The sequence below is a fragment of the Zosterops lateralis genome (assembly GCF_965231275.1).
Source record: "Zosterops lateralis genome assembly, chromosome: 31".
Lineage (NCBI taxonomy): Eukaryota > Metazoa > Chordata > Aves > Passeriformes > Zosteropidae > Zosterops > Zosterops lateralis.
In genome coordinates, this window is record NC_139791.1 from 218,971 (window position 1) to 236,238 (window position 17,268).

General features: G+C 48.3%; 1 protein-coding gene and 1 long non-coding RNA gene across 2 annotated transcripts; both read right to left on the minus strand.

Annotated features, from left to right (window-relative positions):
- Positions 1–1,185: 1,185 nt before the first annotated feature.
- Positions 1,186–14,326, minus strand: POU2F2 (POU class 2 homeobox 2; the record flags this gene model as incomplete). The annotated part of the gene is made up of 13 exons (XM_083880776.1): positions 1,186–1,208; positions 1,364–1,449; positions 1,661–1,739; positions 2,156–2,213; positions 3,231–3,581; positions 4,243–4,394; positions 6,448–6,589; positions 7,728–7,874; positions 8,458–8,549; positions 9,577–9,691; positions 11,150–11,407; positions 13,125–13,208; positions 14,312–14,326. 13 exons carry the CDS (start codon positions 14,324–14,326, stop codon positions 1,186–1,188), a joined length of 1,602 nt encoding a protein of 533 aa, XP_083736902.1.
- A 1,043-nt stretch (positions 14,327–15,369) lies between these two features.
- On the minus strand, positions 15,370–17,224 carry LOC310920812. The gene is made up of 3 exons (XR_014592040.1): positions 16,674–17,224; positions 15,529–15,563; positions 15,370–15,422 (listed from the first exon to the last, which is right to left on the minus strand). It is a non-coding gene; the product is annotated as an uncharacterized lncRNA (long non-coding RNA).
- Positions 17,225–17,268: the final 44 nt, after the last annotated feature.

A 17,268-nucleotide genomic window follows, 5' to 3' on the forward strand; every position in this document is an offset into this window, starting at 1 on the left:
CCCCCACCCCCCGCGCGAGGTCAGAACGTTGCGAACTTTGGGCTGAGCTGGGGGTGGGGGAGGGGCGGGAGGAGGGTGGGGGAGGGGTCACTCCCCCCTCGCCCCTCCCCCACCCCTCAAACAGGATTTTTTTTTTTTTTTTTTTGGTGTGAAAAAGTCACTTTTTTGGATTATTTTTCCCCAAAAAAACGAAATTTTTTTGGGGGGGTGAGGTGGGGGGAGGGGCGGATTTGAGGTTGTGGGGTTTTTTTCCCCTCCCCCACCCCACTTTTAATCAGAGCATTAAATTAATTAAAATAAATTAAATTAATTTTTTTTTTTTTTGGTTTGTAGCTGGTGGTGGTTGGAGGGTGGGGGAGGGGCTGGATCAAAACCCCGCCCCCCCTTTTTTTTGGCCCCTCCCCCACCCTTTAGAGCCCTGCCCCGGGTGGGGGAGGGGAGGGGGGGGAGGGGGCGTCGCTGTCGCTGCACGAGGAGCACGAGGAGGGGGGGGAGGGGCTGGGGGGAGGGGCTGGGGGGAGGTGGGGGAGGGGAAAAAGGGCGGGGCTCGCCCCTCCCCCACCCCCAGAGCTGCCCCTCCCCCCAGGCAAAAGGTCAAGGCCCCCGGGGCGGGGCCGGGGGGTCCCAGCGCTGCTCAGGGCTGGGGAGAGAAAAATAGGGGAGGGGGAGTCAGGGGAGAGCCCAAAATATCCCAAATAGATCCCAGAAATAGCACTGAGAGACCCCAAAAAAATCCCACCCAGGAGTGCCCCAAAAATCCCAAATAAACCCCCCAAAATTCCCTCAGAGACCCCAAAAATCACCCCCAAAAAATCCCAAATAAACCCGAAAAAATCTCACCCAGGAGTGCCCCAAAAAATCTCAAATAAACCCCAAAAATTCCCTCAGAGACCCCAAAAATCACCCCCAAAAATCCCATTGGGACTCCAAAAATAACACCCAGAACTACCCCAAAAAATGCCAAATTTGCCCCAAAAATCCCACCAGGAACTTCCCCAAAAATCTCACAGAGAGACCCCAAAAAAATCCCATCAGGACCCCAAAAATAAAACAGAGAAAGACCCCAAAATTCCCTCAGAGACCCCCCCAAAATTCCCACTGGGAACCCCCAAATCCCAAAAAAAGCCCCTCAAGGGGAGGGGGGAGGGGCACAGAGCTGTCAATCACAGCTGTCAATCAAACCTGTCAATCAAACCTGTCAATCAAATCTATCAATCACACACACACACCTGTCAATCACACACCTGTCAGCCAATCACGGACTGGTGTCAGACCTGTCACACCTGTGACATCACACACCTGTCAATCACGCATATGACGTCACACACCTGTGTCACACCTGTCAATCACACACCTGCCCCACCTATGACGTCACTCCCGATGACGTCACACCCACCTTGGATCGTGGCCAATGGGGCGGGGCCGAGGAGCCCCCCAAGCACCGCCCCCCTGAAAGGGAAAAAAGGGGCGTGGTCACCTCGGGGTCACTCAGGGGTCACCCGGGGGTCACTCAGGGGTCACTCAGGGGTCACTCAGGGGTCACTCAGGGGTCACTCAGGGGTCACTCTGGGGTCACTCTGGGGTCACTCAGGGTCACTCAGGGTCACTCAGGGTCACTCAGGGTCACTCAGGGGTCAGGGGTCACTCAATGGTCACTCACCCGGATCCGAGGCCGAGGGGGGAGGGGGCGGAGCCCGGGGGGGCCGGAGGGGGGGAGGGGCCCGAGGTCAGTGACGTCACTGCAGGAGGGGGGAGGGGTCAAGGGTCAGAAGGTTAAAAAAATCCCAAAAAAATCCCTTTAAATTACCCCAAAAATCCCTTAAAATTCACCAAAATCCCATTTAAATGACCCAAAATTCCCTTTAAATTACCCAAATCCCCCAAAAATCCCCTTTAAACATCTCCAAATCCCCCCAAATTCTATTAAAATCCCCCAAAAATCCCCAAATCCCCCAAAATCCCCCCAAATTTCCCCGAATCCGCCTTAAAAATCCCCAAAATCCTCAAAAATTCCCCCCCAAATCCCCCCAAATCCCCCCAAAATCCTCCCAAAATCATCCCCAAAATACCCCAAAATTCCCCCAAAATCTCCACCCCATTTTTTGGGGAGATTTTTGGGCAATTTTTGAATTTTTTGGGGGTTTTTGGGACTCACCTGCGGTGCCGAGGCTGCCGGGGGTGGGGAGGCCGAGGGCGGGGCCGGGCGGGGTCACCTGGGGAGATTTGGGGTCATTTTGGGGACATTTTGGGTCATTTAGGGTCATTTGGGGTCATTTGGGGATATTTTGGGGATATTTTGGGGTCATTTTGGGGTCATTTTGGGGATATTTGGGGACAGTGACCAATCCCATGCAATGACCAGTCCCAAAAAATGACCAATCCCAGACAGAGGCGACCAATCCTAAAAAATGACCAATCCCATAGAATGACCAATCCCACAGAGTGACCAATCCCACAGAGTGACCAATCCCATAGAGTGACCAACCCCATACAATGACCAATCCCACAGAGTGACCAATCCCATAGACTGACCAATCCCAATGACCAATCCCATGGGGACGATGACCAGCCCTGTTCAATGACCAGCCCCACACAATGACCAATCCCATAGAGTGACCGATCCCATAGAATGACCAACCCCACTGGGGAAAGTGACCAATCCCACACAATGACCAACCCCATAGAGTGACCAACCCGATAGAATGACCAATCCCAAACAATGACCAATCCCATAGAGTGACCAACCCCACACAATGACCAGTCCAATGCGATGACCAATCCCAAACAATGACCAATCCCATTGAGGACAATGACCAATGACCAATGACCCAATGACCAATCCCAAACAATGGCCAACCCCATGGGGACAGTGACCAACCCCACAGAGTGACCAACCCCAAACGATGACCAATCCCATTGGGAACAATGACCAATCCCAATGACCAACCCCGTACAATGACCAATCCCATGGGGACAGTGACCAATCCCATAGAGTGACCAATCCCATAGAGTGACCAATCCCACTGAGGACAATGACCAATCCCAACCCCCCAAAAAAACCCCAAAACCCAAAAAAAACCAAAAAACCCCCAAAACCAAAAAAACACCCCAAAAACCCAAAAAAAAGCCCAAAAAATCCCCAAAACCCCCAAACCCAAAAAAGTCCCCCAAACTCCCCGAAAACCCAAAACCCCCCAAAAACCCCCCAAAACCCCCCGAAAACCCAAAACCCCCCAAAACCCCCCAAAAAAACCCCCTTTTCTCCCCTCACAACCCACCCCATGAGCACCAAACGCCGGAACCTTCCCGGCGACGTTCCCGGCGACGACATTCGGCGCCACGTTCGTGACATTCGTGACGCTCCCGGCGACGTTGGGGACGTTGGGGACGTTCCTGGGGACGTTGGGGACGCTGGAGGTGACGTTGGGGGTGACGTTGGGGGTGACGTTGGGGGCGGCCCCGCAGGGGTTGATCCGTTTCTCCTTCTGGCGCCGGTTGCAGAACCAGACCCGGATCACCTCCTTCTCCATGTGCAGCTGCTCCGCGATCAGCAGGATCTCCTCCGACGTGGGTTTTTGGTTCTGGGGGGAAAAAAACGGGAATTTGGGAAAATTTGGGGAAAAATCGGGAGTTTTGGGGGTTAAAAAAATCACAAAAATAGAGGAAAAAATGGGGGAAAATTGGAGAAAATTGAGGAAAATCAGGGGAAATTTGTGGGAATGAGGAAATGGATCTCCTCTGATGTGGGTTTCTGGTTCTGGGGGGAAAAAAAACAAAATTGGGAAAATTCGGGGAAAATCGGGAATTTTGGGGGGGTTGGGGGAAGGGGGAAAGTCACAAAAATTGGGAAAAAATTGGGAAAAAATGGGGGAAAAAATGGGAAAAAATGGGGGAAATTTGAGGGAATGGGAAATGGATCTTCTCCGATGTTGGGTTCTGGTTCTGGGGGGAAAAAATGGGAATTTGGGAAAATTGGGACTGTTTGGGGTCTGTTTTGGGGCTGTTTTTTCAATGGGGATTTTTGGGAATTTTTTGGGGATATTTTGGGGATATTTTTGGGGTCATTTTTTGAGCTATTTTTGGGGTCATTTTGTTGGATATTTTGGGTTATTTTGGGGTTATTTTGGGCCGTTTTCAGTGGGGATTTTTTTGGGATTTTTTGGGGATATTTCGGCTTTATTTTTTGGGGATATTTGGGGATATTTTTGGGATATTTTTGGGATATTTTGGGCTATTTCTCACCGCCAGGAAGGATTTCTCCAGGGCGAAGCGCACGTTGGTCTCGATGCTGGTCCGTTTCTTGCGGCGCCGCCCCGGGAGCCCCTCGAAGCCCCCCAGGGTGGGGGGGCCCAGGGAGGGGGGGCTGGGCAGGGCCGAGTCCACCGACATCGTCTCTGGGGGGGGGAGAGGGTATGGATCCTATAGGTCCTATGGATCCTATAGATCTGATCCCATTGATCCCATTGATCTGATCCCATTGATCCCATAGAGCCTATAGATCCCATTGATCCCATTGATCCCATTGATCCCATTGATCCCATAGACACCGACGTCGTCTCTGGGGGGGGGGAGAGTGTATGGATCCTATAGATCCTATAGATCCCATAGATCTGATCCCATTGATCCCATTGATCTGATCCCATTGATCCTATAGATCTGATCCCATTGATCCCATTGATCCCATTGATCCCATTGATCCCATAGATCCCATTGATCCCATTGATCTGATCCCATAGAGCCTATAGATCCCATAGATCTGATCCCATTGATCCCATTGATCCCATTGATCCCATAGATCCCACAGATCTGATCCCATTGATCCCACAGATCTGACCCTATAGATCCAATAGATTTGGTCCTATAGAGCCTATGGATCCCATAGATCCCATAGATCCCATAGATCTGAACCTATTGATCCTATAGATCCTGTTGATCTGATCCTATAGATCCCTCCCATAGACCTGACCCTATAGATCCCATAGATCTGGTCCTATAAGTCCCACTGATCCTATCGATCCCATAGGTCGGATCCCATAAATCCCATAGATCCCATAGAGCTCACTGATCCTATAGATCCTATTGATCCGGTCCTATAGATCCCATAAATCCCACAGATCCCGTATATCTGGTCCTATAGATCCAATAGATCCCATAGATCCTATTGATTCCATATATCTAATCCTATTGATCCTATAGATCCTACAGATCTGGTCCTATGGACCCTATAAATCCCATAGATCCCATTGATCTGACCCTATAGATCCCATAGGCACCGGCATCGTCTTTTGGGAGGAGAGATCCATAGGGGAATCTATAGGGTACCTACTGATCTATGGGGTATCTATTGATCTGTAGGATACCTATAAGATCTCCATTGATCCATAGGGATCCATAGGGGTCTATAGGGGATCTATAGGGGATCTATAGGGGTCCATAGGGACCTATAGGGGATCTATAGGGATCCATAGGGATCTATAGGGGATCTATAGGGGATCTATAGGGGATCTATGGGGGATCTATGGGGGATCTATAGGGGATCTATAGGGATCTATAGGGACCCATAGGGGTCTATAGGGGATCTATAGGGATCTATAGGGGATCTATAGGATCTATAGGGGATCTATAGGGGATCTATAGGGGATCTATAGGTCCCACCTGCGTCCCTCAGCCAGGTCTCCAGGAGGGGTTTCAGTTTGCACAGGGGGGTCTATGGGGTCCCTATAGGGGATCCATTGATCCATAGGGATCCATAGGGGTCTATAGGGGATCTATAGGGGATCTATAGGTCCCACCTGCGTCCCTCAGCCGGGTCTCCAGCAGGAGTTTCAGTTTGCACAGGGGAATCTATGGGGTCCCTATTGATCTATAGGGTATCTATAGGGGATCCATTGATCCACAGGGGATCCATAGGGGATCTATGGGGTATTTATTGATCTATAGGGGATCTATAGGGTCCACAGGCCCCACCTGCGTCCCTCAGCCAGGTCTCCAGGAGGGGTTTCAGTTTGCACAGGGGGGTCTATGGGGGATCTATAGGGGTCTATAGGGGATCCATTGATCCATAGGGATCTATAGGGGATCTATAGGGATCTATAGGGGATCTATAGGGTCCATAGGGATCTATAGGGTCCACAGGTCCCACCTGCGTCCCTCAGCCAGGTCTCCAGCAGGGGTTTCAGTTTGCACAGGGGGATCTATGGGGTCTATAGTGGATCTATAGGATCTCCATTGATCTATAGGGTATCTATAGGGTATTTATTGATCTATAGGGTCCACAGGCCCCACCTGCGTCCCTCAGCCAGGTCTCCAGGAGGGGTTTCAGTTTGCACAGGGGGGTCTATGGGGTCCCTATTGATCCATAGGATATCTATAGGGGATCCATTGATCCCTATGGAGTCTATAGGATCTATAGGATCCATAGGGGTCTATAGGGTCCACAGGCCCCACCTGCGTCCCTCAGCCAGGTCTCCAGGAGGGGTTTCAGTTTGCACATGTTTTTGAAGCTCAGGTTCAGGGCCTCGAAGCGCGAAATCGTCGTTTGGCTGAAATCGTTCCCGTAGAGCTTCCCCATGGCCAGGCCCACGTCACCCTGGGGGGGCAAAAAACAGCCGAAATCAACCCAAAATTATCCCAAAATATCCCAAAAATATCCTGAAAATATCCTGAAAATATCCCAAAAATATCCCCAAAATATCCCAAAAAATATCCCGAAAATCAGCTCAAAAATCAGCCAAAATCAACCCCAAATTATCCCAAAAAATCAAAAAAAATCACCCAAGAAAATCTCCAAAAACGGCCAAAAAACACCCCAAAAATATCCCAAAAATATCTTTAAAATTAACCCAAAATATCCCCAAAATTATCCCCAAAATTATCCCCAAATCCCCATGGCCAGGCCCACGTCGCCCTGGGGGGGCAAAAAACAGCCAAAATCAACCCAAAATTATCCCAAAATATCCCAAAAATACCCTAAAAATATCCTGAAAATATCCCCAAAAAATCCCCAAAAATCCCCAAAAATATCCCAAAAATATCCCCAAAATATCTCAAAAATGTCCCCAAAATATCCCGAAAAATATCCCAAAAAATCCCCAAAACCAGCCAAAAATTATCCCAAAAATATCCAAAAATCATCCCAACAATATCCCCAAAATCAGCCCCAAATCCCCACGGCCAGGCCCACGTCACCCTGGGGGAACAAAAAACACCCAAAATTAAGACAAAAATAGCCCAAAAATAGCCCAAAAAAATCCCCCAAAATCCTAAAAAATCATTAAAAATTAATTTAAAAAATAATTTAAAAATCTGAAAAAAATTCCAAAAAAAATCAGAAAAAAATCAGAAAAAAATCAGAAAAAAATCAGAAAAAAAATCAGAAAAAAATCAGAAAAAAATCCCAAAAAATCGGAAAAAAGTCCCAAAAAATCAGAAAAAAATCCCAAAAAATCAGAAAAAAAATCAGAAAAAAATCCCAAAAAACCCAAAAAAAATCAGAAAAAAATCAGAAAAAAATCAGAAAAAAATCGAAAAAAAATCCCAAAAAAATCAGAAAAAAAATCAGAAAAAAATCTGAAAAAAATCTGAAAAAAATCTGAAAAAAATCTGAAAAAAATCTGAAAAAAATCCAAAAAAAAATCAGAAAAAAAATCCAAAAAAATCCCCAATAATTCCTAAAATTCCCACACTCTAAAAACCAATAAAAAACCCCAAATAAATTGTATTTTTACCTGCGTGAAGCCGAGTTTGATCCTCCTCTGTTTGAAGGTCCTGGCGAACTGCTCGAGCTCCTCCAGGTCACTGGGCTCGTCCCCGGGGGGTCCCGGGGGGTTCTCGGGGCCTTTGGGGGGCTCAGGGACCCCCGGGCGGGGCCCGGCCTGGGGGAAACAGAGAAAAATTGGGGTGAAAAAATAAAAAAAAAAATAAATAGAAATGAAAAAAAATAAAAATAAAAATAAAAAAAAAAAAGGGAAAAATCCAAAAGACCCCCCAAAAAAACCCCAAAATTTTGGGGTATTTTTTCAGGTATTTTCTGAAGATTTTTGGGGTATTTTTGGGGGTGTTTTGGGGGTATTTTTGGACTATTTTTAGGATTATTTTTGGGGTGTTTTGGGCTACTTTTGGGCTATTTTTGGGGGATATTTTTGGGGGTTATTTTTGGGGTAATTTTGGGCTATTTTTGGAGGTATTTTCGTGGTATTTTCTGGAGATTTTTAGGGATTTTTTTAGGTATTTTTGTGTATTTCTGGGGAATATTTTTTGGGTATTTTTAGGGTTATTTTGGGCTATTTTGGGATTTTTTTTGGGTTATTTTTGGGCTATTTTTGGGTTTATTTTTGGAGTTATTTTGGGCTATTTTGGGGGTTATTTTGGGGCTATTTTGGGGCTATTTTTGGGGTTATTTGGGGGGTGTTTTGGGGTTATTTTTGGGTTATTTTAGGGATTATTTTTGGGGGTTACCTGTGCGTGCAGCCCCCCGCGGGGGGGGTTGGGCAGGAGCCCCCCCGGGCTGTGCTGAGGTAGCTGAAAGAGGTTGGGGGGGGGGAGCAGCCCTGGGGGGAAAAATGGGGGGTCAGGGGGTCCCCAAAACCCACCGGGACCCCCAAAACCCCACTGGGACCCCCCAAAATCCACTGGGAACCCCCAGACCCCAAAAACCCCACAGGGAACCCCCAAAACCCACAGGGACCCCCCAAAACCCCAAAAGGAGCCCAAAAATCCCAAAAGGAGACCCCAGACCCCAAATCCTCCCCCCAGGACCCCAAATTTCCCCAAAATTTTCCCCAAATTTTCCCCCAAATTTTCCTCAAAATTCCCCCAAATTTCCCCCTGTGACCCCTGAGTGACCCCGTGACCTCTGGGTGACCCCGAATCCCTCCCCAAATTCCCAAAAATCCCCCCAAATTTTTCTCAAATTTCCCCTGTGACCTCACCATGACCCCGTGACCCCTGGATGACCTTTGGGTGGCGCCAAACCCCCTCAAATTTCCCCCAAAATTCCCCCAAATTCCCCAAAATTTCCCCCAAAATTCACCCAAATTTCCCCTGTGACCTCTGTGTGACCCCTGAGTGACCCCTGGGTGACCCCGTGACCCCTGGGTGACCCCATGACCCCTGAGTGACCCCATGACCTCCAGGTGACCCCGTGACTCCTGAGTGACCCCAAATCTCCCCTGGGACCCCAATTTTCCCCCCAAATTCCTCAAAATTCCCCCAAAATTCCCCCAAATTTCCCCTGCGACCTCTGTGTGACCCCTGAGTGACCCCATGACCCCTGGGTGACCCCGGGATGACCCCTGACCTCACCTGTCTGTCCCTGCTGGGCGGGCCCCAGGGGGGCAGCAGGAATTGGGGCAGGGGCTGCAGGGGGTGACCCCTGAGTGACCTCTGTGTGACCCCTGGGTGACCCCAGGTGACCTCACCTGTCTGTCCCTGCTGGGCGGGCCCCGGGGGGGGGCAGCAGGAATTGGGGCAGGGGCTGCAGGGGGTGACCCCTGAGTGACCTCTGTGTGACCCCTGAGTGACCCCATGACCCCTGGGTGACCCCATGACCCCCAGATGACCCCCAGGTGACCTCACCTGTCTGTCCCTGCTGGGCGGGCCCCGGGGGGGGCAGCAGGAATTGGGGCGGGGGCTGCAGGGGGTGACCCGGCACCAAAACCAACTGCTGGAGCTGCAGCAGCTGCTGGAGGTCCTGGATGGACACACGGACAGAGAGGACAGACAGGACAGACAGGGGAGAGAGGGACAGACAGACGGACAGACGGACAGGGGGACACAGGGATGGACAGGAGGACAGACAGACGGACACAGGGACAGGGGAGAGAGAGGGACACAGGGGACAGACGGACGGGACGGACAGACAGACACAGGGGGGGGACACAGGGGGACAGACAGACAGACAGACAGACAGACACAGGGGACACAGGGACAGACACAGGGGACACAGGGGGACAGACAGACAGATGGACAAAGGGGACAGACAGACAGACAGAGGGGGGACAACAGGGACAGAGAGGGGACAGACACAGGACAGACAGACAGACAGGAGGACACAGGGGACAGACAGGGGACAGAGGGACAGACAGGGGGACAGGGATATGGGGACATGACAGGGACAGACAGACGGACAGACAGACATGGGGACACAGGGGACACAGGTCAGACGGACACAGGGGGGACAGAGGGACAGACAGACAGACAGACAGACAGACAGGGGACATGAAGGGGACAGGGGGACATTGGGACACACAGGGGACAGACGGACAGATGGACAGACAGGGGGACGGCAGATGGAGTGAATTTGGGGGCGAAATTTTGGGGGGGAATTTGGGGGATTTTGGGGGGAATTTGGGGGGAATTTTTAGGGTGAATTTCAGGGATTTTGGGGGAGAATTTGGGGGATTTTTGGGGGGGAAATTTGGGGGATTTTTGGGATGATTTTTTGGGGATTAATTTTGGGGTATTTTCCGACTGTTTTCAGGGGGGGTTTTGGGGGGTGAATTCCTGAGATTTTTGGGCTGAATTCGGGATATTTTGGGGATATTTTTTGGGATGATTTTGGGCTGAATTCGGGATATTTTCAGACCCTTTTGGGGCCTTATTTTGGGCCAATTTCAGCCCAATTTTGGGCCAATTTCACACAAAGTTTGGGCCGATTTCAGCTGGATTTTGGGGCTGATTTTGGTGGAATTTTGGTCCAATTTCAGCTCAATTTTGGCCAATTTCACCCAAACTTTGGGACAATTTCAGCCAAATTTTGTTCCAATTTCAGCCCAATTTTAAGGCCAATTTTATCCTAAATTGGGGTTGATTTCAGCCTAATTTTAGACCAATTTCAGCTGAAGTTTGGTCCAATTTCAGCCCAATTTTGGTCCGATTTCAGCCCAATTTCGGGCCAATTTCGCCCAAATTTTGGGCTGATTTCAGCTGAATTTTGGGCTGATTTCAGCCCAATTTTGGGCCCATTTCACTCAAAATTTGGGCCAATTTCAGCTGAATTTTGGGCAAATTCTGGTCCAATTCCAGCCCTATTTTGGCCCAATTTTGGGCCGATTTCAGCCCAATTTTGGTCCAATTTTGGCCCAATTTTGGGCCAATTTTGGGCCAATTCCAGCCCAGTTTGTGCCCACTGCAGCCCCCTCCCCGTTACCTGCGGCGAGAGCTGGATGGGGCCGGGCAGCGGCAGCGGGGGCGGCGCGGGGGGTCCCCCCTCGGGGCCGGGGGTCCCTCCGGGGGTCCCCACAGGGGTCCCGGGGGTCCCTCCCGAGGGGGTTCCCCCCGAGGGGGTCCCAGGGGTGCCCCCCGAGGGGGTCCCGGGGGGTCCCTGCGGGAGCTGAGCTGCGGCTGCTGCGGCCAAGAGCTGGGCCTGGGCCAGGAGCTGCCCCGGGGCCGGGAGCAGGGCCGCCAGCTGGGGACACGGACAATGACAGGGACAGGGACAGGGACAATGACAGGGGACACAGGGGACACAGGGGACACAGGAATGGGGACAGGGGACAGGGACACGGACAGGGACAGGGACAGGGACAGGGGACACAGGGGACACAGAGAGGGGACACAGGGGACAATGACAATGACAGGGAGAGGGGACACAGGGGACACAGGAATGGGGACAGGGACAGGGACAGGGACAGGGGACACAGGGGACACAGAGAGGGGACACAGGGGACAATGACAGGGACAGGGGACACAGGGGACACAGGGGACACAGGGATGGGGACAGGGACAGGGACAGGGACAGGGACAATGACAGGGACAGGGACAGGGGACACAGGGGACACAGGGGACACAGGGGACACAGGGGACACAGGGACAGGGACAGGGACAGGGACAGGGGACAGAGGGACAGGGACGGGGACAGGGGACACAGGGGACACAGGGGACACAGGGGACAGGGACAGGGGATGGGGACAAGGATGGGGACAGGGACAGGGATAGGGACAGGGACACAGGGATGGGGACAGGGATAGAGAAGAGGAGACAGGGGACAAAAAGAGGGGACAGGGATGGGGATAGAGGGACAGGGGACAGGGGACAGGGACAAGGGACACAGGGGACACAGGGGACAGGGGACAGGGGATGGGGACAGGGGATAATGCCAGGGATGGGGACAGAGAGACGGGGATGGGGACACAGGGGACAAAAAGAGGGGACAGGGACAGGGGACACAGGGACAGGGACAGGGGCAGGGAGAGGGGACACAGGGGACAATGACAATGACAGGGGACAATGACAGGGGACAGGGGCAGGGACAGGGACAGGGGACAAGAAGAGGGGACAGGGAACGAGGACAGGGATGGGGAGAGGGAGATGGGACAGGGACACAGGGACAGGGATGGGGACAGGGGACAGGGACAGGGGACAGGGACAGAGGGACAAGAAGAGGGGACAGGGAATGAGGACAGGGATGGGGAGAGGGAGATGGGACAGGGACACAGGGACAGGGATGGGGACAGAGGGACAGGGACAGGGATGGGGACAGGGAGAAGGACAGGGGACAAAAAGAGGGGACAGTAACAGGGGACAGGGGATGGGGACAAGGATGGGGACAGAGGGGACAGGAAAAGGGGATGGGGGACAAAGATGGGGACAGGGGACACAAGGATGGGGACAGGGGACAATGACAGGGGACAGAGGGACAAGGACGAGGTTGGGGACAAGGGACAAGAATGAGACACAGGGACAGTGACAATGGGGACAGTGACAATGGGGACAGTGACAATGGGGACAATGACAAGGACACGGCAGCGAAGGGGTTAAGGCGGACACAAAAGGGACAAATTTTGGGACAAATTTTGGGGACAATTTGGGGACAATTTGGGGGTGACACACGAGGGGAGGGGGAGGGGGGGGAGGGGGAGCAGGTCAGTACCAGCCCCAAGCCCCGCCCCCCGCGCCAGCGAAGCCCCGCCCACAAACTCCCCCCAAAAAATCCCAAAAAAATCCCAAAAAATTCCCAAAAAATCCCAAAAAATTCCCAAAAAATCCTAAAAAATTCCCAAAAAATCCCAAAAAAATCCCAAAAAATTCCCAAAAATTCCCAAAAAATTCCCAAAAAATCCCAAAAAATTCCCAAAAAATTCCCAAAAATTCCCAAAAAATTCCCCAAATTGTCCCCAACTCACCCCGGCCAGTTGGGAGCCCGCGAGGAGCAGCTGAGCGGGGGGAGGGGCAGCGGGGGGGGGAGGGGGCGGCTCCGGGCCCGTCACCTGTGGGGAAATTTGGGGTGAAATTGGGAAAAATTGGGAAAAATTTGGGGTGAAATTGGGGAATTTTGGGGGGAATTTCGGTTTTGAGGAAATTCTGGGGGGAATTTGGGGAAAATTTGGGGGAATTTTGGACGAATTTGGGAAAATTCGGGAAAATTTTGGGAATATTTGGGGGAATTTGGGGGAAAATTTGGAGGATTTTGGGGAAATTTGGGGAAATTTGGGGAAATTTGAGGAAATTTGGGAAATTGGGAAAATTCCAGTGGGGATTTGGGGGAAATTCAGGAGAATTTTGGACGAATTTGGGAAAATTCGGGAAAATTTTGGGAATATTTGGGGGAATTTGGGGGAAATTTGGAGGATTTTGGGGGAAATTGGGAAAATTTTGGGAATATTTGGGGGAATTTGGGGAAAATTTGAGGATTTTGGAGAGATTTGGGGGGTTCAGGAGGGATTTGGGGAAAATTGGAGAAATTTGGGGAAAATTTGGGAGAATTTGGGAAAAATTGGGGAAAATTTGGGAGAATTCGGGAGAAAATTGGGAAAAATCAGGAGGAATTTGGGGAAAATTGGGGGAAATTTGGGGAATTTTGGGGAAATTTGGGGAATTAAGGAGGAATTTGGAGAAATTGGGAAAATTCGGGGAAATTGGGGGAAGAATTTGGGGCAAATTCAGGGAAATTCAGGAAAATTTGGGGCGGATTTTGGGGCAATTTTTGGGCAGATTTTTTCCTCATTTTGGGGCCAATTTTGGGGTGTTTTGGGGCCAATTTTTGGGTCATTTTGGGGCAGATTTTGGGGTGTTTTGGGCCATTTTTGGGCCAATTTTGGGCTGATTTTTTGGCTGATTTTGGGGGCCAATTTTTGGCCAATTTTGGGGCAGATTTTGGGGTGTTTGGGGGCAGATTTTGGAGAGAATTTTGGGTTGTTTTTGACCGATTTTGAAGCTGATTTTGGGTGGATTTTGGGACAGATTTTGGGCCATTTTTGGGCTGATTTTTTGGCTGATTTTGGGGTGTTTTGGGGCAGATTTTGGCTGATTTAGGGGCAGATTTTGAGGTGGTTTTAGCAGGTTTTGGGCCAATTTTATGCAGATTTGGGGCCAATTTTTGGGCCATTTTTGGGCAGATTTTGGGCTGATTTTTGGCCAATTTGGGGCCGATTTTGGGGCTGATTTTGGGCTGATTTTTTGGCTGATTTTGGGGTGTTTTGGGGCAGATTTGGGGCAGATTTTGGGCCATTTTGGGGCAGTTTTTGGGCCGATTTTTGGCGAATTTTGAGGCAGATTTTGGTGTGTTTTTGGCTGATTTTTGGGGCTGATTTGGGGCCAATTTTTGGGCAGATTTTGGGGCTGATTTTGGAGTGTTTTTGGCCAATTTTGGGGTGTTTTGGGGCCAATTTTTGGCCAATTTTGGGCTGATTTTGGGGTGTTTTTGGAGCAGATTTTGGGCCAATTTTGGGGCAGATTTTGGGTCAATTTTTGAGCCATTTTTGGGCAGATTTTGGGGTGTTTTCAGCAGGTTTTGGGGACTCCCCCCCGGTTTCCTGTTTTGCCGCCGCCGGGATTTCCCCCCCCGCCCCTCCCCCACCCCCGGCCCCTCCCCCACCCCCGGCCAAAACAGGAACTGGGGGGGGAGGGGCGGGGGGGGGAAAATTGGGGCGAAATTTGGGGGTTTTGGGGTCAAATTTGGGAATTTTTTGGAGGATTTTGGGGAGGATTTGAGGAGGATTTTTGGGGATTTTTGGGGTGGATTTTAAAGGGATTTTTAAGGGATTTTGGGAGAGGATTTTTGGGGTGAAATTTGGGGATTTTGGGGCAGATTTTTGGATATTTTGGGCAGGATTTTTGGGGATTTTTGGGGTGGATTTTAAAGGGATTTTTAAGGGATTTTGGGGGTGAATTTTGGGGATTTTGGGGTAAAAATTTGGGGTAAATTTTGATTATTTTGGGGTAAATTTTGGGATGAATTTTGGGTATTTTGGGGCAAATTTTGGGGTGAATTTTGGGGTAAATTTTGGATAATTTGGGGCAAATTTTGGGGAATTTTTGGGTATTTTGGGGTGAATTTTGGGAATAATTTTGGGGTAAATTTTGGGGTATTTTGGGGTGAATTTTGGGGTAAATTTTGGGTATTTTGGGGTAAATTTTGGGGTCTCTCTTACCTTGGCTCCGAGGGGGGAGGGGCCAAAGGGGGGGGGTTTGTTCTGCTGGGCCTGGGGGGGGGAGGGGAAAAAAAATTCAAATTTTTTTGGGGGGTCCAACCCCAGGACCCCCCAAAAAACCCAAAAAATAATAAAAAAAAATCCCCAAAATTCTCACCTGGTGGTTCGTGTCGGGTCCATTGGTTTCTGTGTCTGGGGAGGGGAAAAGGGAGATTCAGGGGGGGCAAAAATGGCCCCAAAATGTCCCAAAAAAATCTCAAAAAAATCCCAAAATGTCCCCAAAAAATAATAATAATAATAAAAAAATAAAAAATCCTAAAATGTTCACAAATGTCCCAAGAAAATCCCAATAAATAAACAAATATTTATTTATTCCCCAAATATTTATTAATTAAATATTGTTAATTAAATAATAAATATTAATAAACAATAAATAAAGAATAAATAATAATAAATATATAATAAATAATAATAAAGAAATAATAAAGAAATATTTAATTATTAATTAAATATTTATTAATTCCCCAAATGGCCCCAAAATGTTCCCCAAAAAAAAAATCCCCAAAAAAATCCCAAAATGTCCCAAAAAAATTCCAAAAAAATCCCAAAATATCCCCAAAAATTAAAAAAAAAAAATTCCTAAAATGTCCCAAAAAAATCCAAAAAAATCCCAAAATATCCCAAAAAATCAAAATAAAAAAAAGGTCCTAAAATGTCCACAAATGTCCCAAAAAAACCCTAAAAAATAAAAAAATCCAAAATGTCCTGAAAAAATAATAATAAAACAAACCCTCAAATGTCCCCCCAAAAAATCTCCAAAAAATTCCCAAAATGTCCCAAAAAAAAAAAATAAAAAATTCCCAAAAAATCCCGAAATGGCCCCAAAAAAAATCCCCCCAAAAAATCCCCAAAACTCCCAAATGTCCCAAAAAAATTAAAACGAAAAATCCCAAAATGTCCCTAAAAAATAATAAATAAAATAAATAAATAAAATAAAATCCTGAAATGTTCCAAAATGTCCCTAAAAAAAAATCCCCAAAAAAATTTTCCAAAATGTCCCAAAAATGTAAAAAAAAAAAAAAAATCCCAAAATGTAAAAAAAAAAAAAAAAAAAAAAAAAATTAAAAAATAAAATTAAAAAAATTCCTGAATGTCCCATAAATTCCAAAAAAAAATCCCCAAAAAATCCCCAAAAATCCCCAAATGTCCCAAATGGCCCCAAAATGTCCCAAATTGTCCCAAATGTCCCAAAAATTCCAAAAAAATTCCCAAAAAATTCCAAATATTCCCAAATTTTCCTACCCGGGCGCTCCCCCGGCAGCTCCTTCTCCAGCTCCAGGGGTTTAGACATTCTCAGCTCTGGGGGAGAAAAAAAACATCAAATCAGGCAAAAATCAGCCCAAAAAAAATTCCCAAAATTATCCAAAATTTACTCAAAAAATCATCCCAAAATTACACAAAAATCAGCCAGAAAATTATCCAGAAAATCGTCCCAAAATGACCCAAATTCACCCAAAAATCAACCGAAAAAAAATCCAAAAATTACCCCAAAATCACCCAGAAAATCGTATCAAAATGACGCAAAAAATCAGCCAAAAATGACCCCAAAAATCACCCAAAATCACCCCAAAATGGCCCAAAATTTACTCAAAAAATCATCCCAAAATCACCCAAAAAATCACTTTAAAATCACCCAAAAATGACCCAAAATTATCCCAAAATTCACCAAAAAAATCGTCCCAAAATCACCCAGAAAATCGTATCAAAATTACCGAAAAAATCAGCCAAAAATGAACCAAAAAATCAACCCAAAATTACCCAAAAATTACCCAAAAATCACCCAAAAATGACCCCAAAATTACCCAAAAATCACTTTAAAATCACCCAAAAATGACCC